Source organism: Lactuca sativa, chromosome 2 (assembly GCF_002870075.4).
Source record: "Lactuca sativa cultivar Salinas chromosome 2, Lsat_Salinas_v11, whole genome shotgun sequence".
Taxonomy (NCBI): domain Eukaryota; kingdom Viridiplantae; phylum Streptophyta; class Magnoliopsida; order Asterales; family Asteraceae; genus Lactuca; species Lactuca sativa.
Window position 1 is genome coordinate 122,023,616 of NC_056624.2, and position 10,190 is coordinate 122,033,805.

General features: G+C 34.7%; 1 protein-coding gene across 1 annotated transcript; it reads right to left on the bottom strand.

The window, feature by feature from the left end:
- Positions 1-227: 227 nt before the first annotated feature.
- Positions 228-1,083, bottom strand: LOC111887909 (auxin-responsive protein SAUR21). The gene has a single exon (XM_052768416.1). It carries the CDS (start codon positions 959-961, stop codon positions 623-625), a length of 339 nt encoding a protein of 112 aa, XP_052624376.1. The 5' UTR covers positions 962-1,083; the 3' UTR covers positions 228-622.
- Between the last annotated feature and the right edge of the window lie 9,107 nt (positions 1,084-10,190).

Sequence of the window (10,190 nt, forward strand, 5' to 3'; positions counted from 1 at the left end):
CCAATTACTACCCCCACATGGTTTTGTTCCTTAACAAAATTAAAATATAAGTTATCATTGATGCATTACAAGACCCAATTGGGCCTCACTTCAAAACTACTCCTTCGTATGAACAACGAACTAGTGATTGGATATACGAATAGAGTCATAACAATTTTTAACCATTCTTGTAATTACTTACACACCATAGGATAGCGTAAATTAAAGCCAATGAGTCCTACGATAAATCAATGCAATTTCTCTTACCACAACTAATTAATATGCAAAATTGTTGCATAATGACATTAACTGAGAATCATAGAACACCCGTAGAAATAGTATGTTTAATCCGTATTATGCATTTTGATCGTTACCAACAGGAAAATGAAAAACACCTTGATGTTTGATTTTAGTTTCGCACATCGGTGATATTCCTAGCTATATTGATACTTCTTTTTTGAAATTGAGAAGACACTTCACTTTTTTCTTAAATATTGACAATGAATTTTGTTTCTCCTTCAAGTGTAAACCTATATCGTCAATGAATATACATGGTATTCCAAACAAGTCAAAATTCATATTTTATACAACTGGGACAAGTGACTCAGTCTCGCATGTTGCAAAATGGTATGTGATCCGTGCTTTACAAAAAAAGGGTTAGCAAACTGAATGATGTCAATTGACTTGAAAATGCTCCCAGGCCACTTGCAAGATCATAGAATGTCTGCTCACAACACCGGATTGTTAGGCCGCCCATTGGATGGTCATATCCAAACTCTTCCTCCGTCTCACGTAATAAGTCCTGAAATGAAGGCTGGCTTAACAATGACACAGGAATCACAAAACGCTTCTTTTCCTGCTCTCCAACATAAACTGCAAAATATCCTTTCGGTAGATCCGTTTCTGTTGTGCGGGTTCCATTTGACAAAGACCGTTTTAGTATCTGTCTTGCTTGAATGATTCGAGGCATACGAATACCCATTTTTCTGAAGGTTTATCACGGAGGGACAAAAGAATTTCTGAGTATTCTCTAAGTGAAAGATGTACAGGAGGAGTTTGAGAGGAAATTATGTTGGTGCTTTGCCTATCATATGCTATATATAAAGGTTTATTGGAGCTTCAAATGTACAACAATTGATAAAAAGGAAATTAAATGACAGATCGGGACATTGCCACTGGACGACAAGATCATGTGCTGTGTCTTTTCACTTGTATAATTAAAAGTATGATCATCTTGAATTGAACAACCACAAAGTCACAAGCAATAATATGGCTTAATCATGTACATGTAAATAGAAACAAAACTTAGCAAAGAAGATAACTTGTATCACCAGTATTCTAAACTTAGTTGGGTATGAAAAACGGTAGAAGCACCGTGGTCCCATGTAATACTAAGATGAATGTGGCAGTGCCTCCCAACAAGCATGAAATAGTGGCTAAGATCTCTGAGGTTTTCTTGAAACATATGTGGCCTTATCATTAATACAAGAGTTAGACATTGGATCTGTCTTACAGGTTGGAAGACAAAGCCATGTGAGGTTGCCTTTTCTTCATCCGTATGCACCATCCTCAATCAAGATCTCCTTGTATCTCTGTATATAAATACCATTCCATATGAATCACACAACCATAACTTCCTCTGAAATCCTTCGCACATTTTCACCTAGAAGACGTGCTTTGAGAGTTTCCTTCCTCAATCAGGCTTTTGAAGTGAACAGACACACCCTCCTTAAAAATGGCCATCCTTTTTCCTCGGATCATTCAAGCAAAACAAATTCTCCGAAGATCATTATCCAATGGAAGCAGCACAACCAAATCTATGGACATCCCAAAAGGCAATTTAGCAATCTATGTTGGTGAGCAAGAGAAGAAGCGATATGTGGTTCCTGTATGGTTGTTAAGTGAACCTGCTTTTCAAGAATTACTAGATCAGGCAGAAAAAGAATTTGGGTATGTTCATCAAATGGGCGGCCTCACTATTCCATGCAGTGAATATACATTCAGTGATATTGCTTCTCAGTTGGGCGCATTATGACTTCTATACAGCATTCTTACAACCAACTAACCACTAGGTTTTTTTTATCATTTGTAACTAAATCGAGAGAATTTTCCCACTTGTATGAAATCGGATCAAGGAACCATTTTGAGTTCACTATAATCTGTTTAGTGTATGAATGAGAAACTAATTTCACCATTGATTATTTTGGAAATATGACTTTTGGGAGTGAAATGGTGTTATCAAAGATAGTTGCTTGTAGTGGTAAACCGAACTAATACCAACTAATCTTTCTTCCATTTGACATTTAAGGTCAACGAAACTAATGAAGTTAACTGGGAAACCATTTATTTCTTAATATGAATTAGTAATTAATGTTATGAATTCTGGAATTTTAACTCTATAAATGGTGCGGTATTTATCAAGTTGTACAGACTTATCATCAAAAATATAATTGATGAACAACATGTAGCACTTGGGTCCATGACCTTGTGATGGTGATATATCAACCGTTAACTCTCACATGCTTTTGTTCTTTATAACATAATTAAAATATATGTTGGCAAAACATTGATGCATTACAAGATGAATTGGGTCCCACATGGAAACAGTTCCATCAATCCTATAAAAAAGGAACCTGGTGATCAAGGGCGTTCGGTTGATTTTGAGGGTCTTGTGCAGAAAATAAAATTGGGCGAGTAAACATAATTTTTTTATATATAAACAAAATTCGTTAATACTATGATAAGTCGATAATTATTAGAAAAAAAAAAAAAAAAGGAACGATAACATACAATATAATCTAACATAGTTAGATTAATCGCAATGCTCTGATAGCACTCTTAGAATCGAAGCTGCTCACCGACTTGTCATAATAAATACTCTCCAAAATATTGTTCTCCATATGTACCAAATATGTTGTTCTCAAAATCCATCATTTCCAAGTCATTAAGGTTTTTTTTTTTTTTTTTTTTTTTTTTTTTTTTTAAATTGTTGACCGTAAGTAGAAATTTAACAACTTCAATTTTGAGAAGCTTGTTTCTACAGACGCAACAATTAATAAAATATTTAGCAAAACTTTATATGCATTAGGAAAACAACTGACTTTTTCATATATTTTAAAACATCGGTGGGTTAGTGGTTTCACTTGATAAGAACTCGTCAACCAAATATAACTCCGGATTAAGTTCATTGATGTCAACATCGGATTGTTCACCAGATTTAAGTGCAACTTCAAGAGGGGTACAACACAAGTTAATATCTTTCTCATAAAATTCCTTCAAGTTTTTGGAAGCTAAAAATCAGAATTCTTTCATATTTATTTTATTGTTCAAATATTGTTTTAAAAGAAGTCATCAATTGAAATTGAAACAATCAAACACACAATAAACAACATAAGTAGGTCGATTCTAATTTTGAAGCACAACAAGTAAGCATCAGATTTCTCAAAACATTGATTCTAATTTTTGAAACTGAAACAATCAATTTATAAATAATATGAAATTGAGTAATCTTAACTGCGGAGTTCTGATGGGATCCAGTGCATTAGTGCTGGTATGATCAGACCCGAAATACTATCCATGCTTATTGCTTCTATGTCTTACAAGATGCAGAACCTCCTTTGTTTTCGTACGCGAGGCGTAGGACCCACATGACCGATCGACTCCGTTTCAAAAATACGAAAATCATCAACATTAAACCGGAGGCCACCCGATCAGCACTGATTTTGAAACAATCAGTTAATAAACAATCAAACACACACACCCTCAACAACTTAATTAGCGGGTTCAAGAGAATGAGTAATGTCGTAAGGACTTCCGGCTTAGATCGGCAAGAATCAGAGTGTGATTTGACTTTCTCCCAGTGACTATACCCTTAAATCAATTTTGTTTCCGAGCCTGGATTAGTAGTCTACTATTATGAAGCCTACGTAAAAAAAATGGGGCCCCTCCACGGCGTTGGATTCCCCTATATTGCCAGACTCTTGTTATTCATTACAAAATACTAGCTTTTATCGCTCCTTGCTCGCGTGGTCCTATACGGTCGACCACCTCGCACACCCTCAAAGATGCCCATGCTAGTGATTAGATATATGAAGAGAGTTATCGCAATTTTTAATGTTCTTTTGATTACTTATACACCCAAAGATCATCTAAATTAAAGCCAATGAGTCATGGTGCGGAACCTATGCAATTTCCTTATCACAACTAATAAATATGTGAAATTGTTGAGTACGGCATTAACTAAGAATCGTATGAAATCCACAGAAGTATTATGTTCAATCACGACTATGCACTATGACCTTTACGTACGGGACAATAAAAAAACATTGATATTTGATTATGGTTCCTCATGTGTAAGCATATGTTGTTATTAGCTTAGCTAACAACCCAACAAAAAAAGTATAATATATATGCCTATATTCGCAGTAATTTTTTTTTTATAAATTTAGCAGATACTTCTTTTTTGATAGAAAAAAAATATTGACAATGAGTTTTGTTTCTCATTCAAGTAATATATCGTCAAATAATATATAGGGTACTCCAAACAAGTTAAAATTTATGTTTTATACAATACAAACAAGTGATCCAGTCTCGCATGCATGTTGCAAAAAAGTATGTGATTAGTGCTTTACAAAAACGTGTAAGCAAATAGAATGACATAACTTGAATTCAAAATGCTCCCAGACGACTTGCAAGATCAAACAATATCAAGATCAAAGAATATATGCTCTTTACACCTGATTGTTAGGCCAACATTGGATGGTCATATCGAAATCCAAACTCTTCCTTTGCCTAACGAACACTTTTCATGAATATCGTGGACAAAATAATATCAAGTAACAAGTTAATCTTCCTATGTTCACAGTCTTTACCGAATGCTTAGAATAAAAGCATGATGTTATTTCTTGCATTTAAACTATTTTTTAATGTAAAAAATAATTATATTAAAAAAAAGGCAACAAGTATATGAAAGAAGGAGAACGCAACACCAATCCAATTTTAACCAAACAATGTCATTAATCCAACTTGTTAAGCTTTTGTCCCTTCTTTGTAAATTACTTAGAATTGACCCATTTGCATCAATACGGCTGGAGATTTGTTTCCACAACTCTTCTGACATTTACATACGAATTCCATGTTATCATTAAAGTTTTATCTAGCCAATTCTTTTTTCCATTATGTGAGGGAATTCACAATTCCGTTCCAATTTGAATAAAGGTTTGTAATACTCAAATCTGTCCCCTTCAAGATATTCAAGTTTTTGGCATGCCATCATATTTCTAAGCCCATTACAAATAGCTATCCAAGATTTCAATTCCAATTTACCCATTTAATTGAATATATTTGAAAAATCAACTTGCTATGGTTTTCATATTACCTGAAGAATCTATCAAATTTAAGAACAATATAAATTTTGGGTTACCAAATGTGAGAAATCATGCACCCCTTAAATGATTTATGTGCTTCGTTTCTTTTTCCCGGTTCGGTTCGCACTCAACATAATACAAAGAGACCTTCAAGTTCTCCATTTCTTTCCAGATTTTAGACATACGACGTGTTTGATAAAAGTAGTTGTTATCTGGCAGCTTGTAGCGGGTAGAGAGTAGCGTGTAGGTGGTAGCTGGTAGCCTGGTACCTGATAGCTAAAAGTTGTACTAATTATTTGTTATATGAGTGTTTGATAAAAGTAGCTGGAAGCTTTTGAAATATGTAAAATTTACATAAAGCACAATTGTTAATATATATATATATATATATATATATATATATATATATATATATATATATATATATATATATATATATATATATATATATATATTGGAGCATTTTGTCAAAAAGTAAAAACTAGAAGTTCCCAAACACCCCAAATGCTCCGTGCCAAACACGCCAACCACTCTTTTTTTAACATTTAATCGATGCTCATAAGAAAAGAAAATAAGGTGCTCCCTAATTTCCACTTTTGATTCCAACATTTAACCTACGTTTGCATTAAGCCCTTTATCTTCTATTTATTTTCAAAATGACCAAAAAATAGTAAGTAATAGATTTTCCCCTATATTTTTAAATTCAAAAGATTTGAAAATATTGTTCTAATTTATTACTTCACTATTCACCTTAAAATCATTTTAAAAAAATAAACAATTAATTTACTTCATTTTTCTATTAGTTTCTGTTTAATAAACTATGACTTATTAAATTCTATTTTTGCCCACCAGCATGCTTTAAAATTCTTATAATCTTGATTGTATGATGTTCGACATAAATTTTGGGATGTTGCCCGACCTCTTCAAGAATACTACCCCATCCACAACCAAAGTTAGTGTAAGTTGTGACATTTACACCATGTTTAAAGATTAAATTTTTAGAAGCAAGGTCATCAAAAGTATTATAAGATTTGGGATGTTACGAATCTCTTCAAAAATACCACCCATCCACGAACTATGCTAGTGTAAGCCTATGAAGTTCATTACATGTTCAAAGAAGTAATTCGTAGAAGCTAGGTCATCAAGCGCAACAATCATCTCATTTTGACGTTGAGAACGAGATGGTATCACAAAAACTGGAGGAGGCATATCATGCTTCAGACAAAAAAGAGCCCTATATAAACAAATATTGTATTCAACACTTGATGCCTAAAAATGTTTGAGCAAATAAGAAAATCGAAGCAACTATAGAACAAGGTTTAAAAATTAATACAGAAAAAGATTTGAAAATACCGTTCTAGTGTTTCCTCCTCGGGTTAACTGCTAGTGTTTGAGGTTCCTTCATTACTTAACTCTTAAAGCTATTCAAGGTCAATTTGCCTCCTACTGTCCTCTTGGCATATGAGTTCTCTCTCCCAGAAAACCCCTCTTCTTGCAACAAAGACAACATTGTCACTTGGTATATAGACGAGATATCCAAAGGATTTTTTAGGATAGCCGATGAAAATACAACGCTCACTGCGAGGTTCAAGCTTTTCGTGAGTCTCTCGTCTTACGAAAGCCTTGCAACCCCAAACCTTGATATGTACCAACGAGTGAAACTTCCTTGTACAAATTTCGTGAGGACCTAAGAATTAGCATGTGATGAGTTATTAGAATGAATAGTATAAATACCTTCGAAGGTGGGCTTCATCTTCCCATCCTTGATGTCCTTCAAGTATTTAGGGAAGCTTCATTTCTAGCGCCCTCTGTCATGAAAGTAGAAGTACTCTGTTTCTTTTGGATTGGAAGAGGAAGTAGCAGAACCACCTTTGGACCTACTAGAAGACGATCCATCATGACACATTCCCTTGAGATTCTTTGAAGGATCTTTCCTTTTCTTCCCATTACCATGTCCAATTTCCATGACTGGGGCAGTAGCGGTAGGATTGGGAACAATAGATTTGTCTTTCAAACAACTTTCAGCAGTTCTCAGTTGGCCTTGAAGCTTGCTAAGATTGACTTCCTCCTTGTTCATATGATAAGTCATTCGGAACTGATGATAACAACAAGGAAAAGAGTGTAGGATAATGTCAATAGCCAACTCTTCATCGAAGTTGACATTCAACTTTAGCAAGCAGTCCAGAAATCTTTGCATCTTTTGCAAATGGGCCGTGATAGACTCTTTTCCCATCCTTCATTTTTGTTGTTATCATGGAGGAAATGATTTCATACCTTTCTTGCCGAGCACTTTGATGGTACCTTTCCATCAAGTCTTGGTGTAGCTCGAAAGGATAGTAGTCCTCATAGGACTTTTGGAGTTCAGCTGTCATAGTGGCAAGCATGACACACGACACTTTTGTCGTGTCCTTCTCATGAGCCCTATATTCAGCAACCTCTTAAGGAGTAGCAGTTGCTTCATCCACCTCCTTAAGCTCTTTATCGAGGACATATTTCGTGTTCTTGTAACAGGTGACCATCTGAATGTTCCGAATCAAGTCATTGAAATTCGATCCATCGAAAATGACCCTCCCATAGAAGTTCATGAGGGAGAAAGAGCCAGAAGGGTTTGAGCCAAAAGCGGTGTTGGAAGACATCTGCAAATAAACACAAAGTTTGGATTAGATAAAAATCCTTAACATAACACCCAAATGAAATATGAAGGCTAGGACTCAGCACAAGATTTCACAATTCGGACGAGGGATGTCGTAATCCAATTGCAAAATATTTGAAGGTAGGTAAATGATGATTTACCAATTTCCACCATGAATAACGAAAAAGAGTATTTAGTTCTAAATGAATTGAAGTTCCTAGATTCTTTTGAGATTCATTGAAATTTTCAATAGCATGTTTAAATCTCGATTATGCCCTTCAAGTTTGTGACTAGGATACCAAGGATCGCAAACAAGGTGGGAATAAACATGCAAATGTGCTTGGTACTCTTGATGTCATTTATCACCTAATCAATGTGCCGGTTAACCACACATGCTCCATTGATTTATGATAAACATCAAGCTATCCTTTGCCACCCTTGCTAGTCCCAAATTTGTGCGTCGGTTAACCACACATGCTCCACTAACGACTTGGCAAGGTGCAAAGTGCAATTTCGTGGAATAGCACCATTTTCACATTTTTCCTAAAGTAACTAAGATTGGGAATTTATAAAACATTTAGTTACTTTATAATATCATTATACTTATTAATGAGAATTAACGTCCTATCCTACCCATTCGGCTAACGACCCTCCACCAGTCACGGAAGCGGTGGCTGAGAGTGGACACCCATTCAACCGCCATTTTATAGACAATTTCCTTATACCCCCCTTATAGTCTGGCTTCATGAATGAGGCCTACTAATGGTAAGACTTACTTGTCTTATACATATATATATATATATATATATATATATATATATATATATATATATATATAAGTATTAAACTTTTAATATTATAATAATATAACGGTTGAATTTTAAACTTTTAAAATTCTAGGGTTTGGAATTTTAATGTTTCATAAATGAGACTTTTCAAATTCCAAAACTTGAGTGCAAGGTTTGAAACTCTTCAAAACCTCTTGAATTCCATAACATAAGGAGTTAATATTTCATGAATGAGACTTTCATATTCCATAACTTGAGGACAAGTTATGAAACTCTTCAAGAACCATTTAGATGAAATTTAACTTATAGAATTATCATATAATTTATTATTTACCAAATTGACCTAATTTAACTCACATAGCAAGATAATTCAAATTAAATATGTTGGGTTAAAATATGGTTTACACTTTACTTTTCTAGGCAAATGTATTTTTCTGTAATATTTTATGAGTTTCAGAACAGGTTTACGGTCAGTGGGTGTTTACGATCGTAAACCCATTTAAGGCCCATATTCACCAAGCCTATATATATAGGTGTTAGGGGTGAGGAGTAGATTGATGAACAAAAGAGAGTGTACTGTCTAGAGGAGCTTATGTGTGTGTATTTGAAGGTGTTCTAGAGAGAGAAAAAAGAGAGCGTGTGTGTGAATCTTGTATCCGGATCTTCATTCATATCAATACATACAAGATTCATCATCTTCTTCTTCTGCTGCTTCTCTTCTATTTGATATGGCATCATCCGTTTGATTGGGATTCTGCACCATCAAACGGATCTGATTGATACACAAGCAGATTAAGGTCTTACAATTGGTATCAGAGCAAGAACCAGTGTCAAATCATCTTACAATCGAGTTTTTGGGTGTATTCCTCACTGTTTGAGATTGGAATTGGTGTTTTACTACTAAAGGGAATCAAATCTAATCCAAAACATGTTTGTGTGAACTTTTGGGAGCTTACTGCCAAGATATTACGGCAACAAACTCTGTTTATGGCTGCAAACTCAAGAGCATTATTGGACCGTAAACATTGTTCTTGGACTGTAAACCAAGCATATTCAATAACCGTAATCTAAGCCTCAAAAACCGTAAACTCTCGACCGTAAGCTGAGTTTACGGTCGTAAACACCCAGACTGTAAGCTCTCGACCGTAAACTGAGCTTACGGCCGTAAACCCTACTCGGACCGTAAACTCAACTGTTGACCGAAAACACAATTTTGATAAGTTTTGCTTTATTTTTTGCTTTAAAATTTAAAATAATCAATGGATTCTCAAAGCCAAGCACCTCATCATGAGCTGCATTTTGTCATGGGCGCCACTACACGCATTCCAAGACTGTTGTCTACAGATGGTTTTCCTAAATGGAAATATCGAATTGAAAAATATATTAAAATGAAGGACTTCAAGATTTGGAGAAGCACCATCAAGA

Excerpts from the sequence above, each read along its gene's own strand:
- LOC111887909 (XM_052768416.1), bottom strand. The coding sequence starts at position 961 with ATGGGTATTCGTATGCCTCGAATCATTCAAGCAAGACAGATACTAAAA.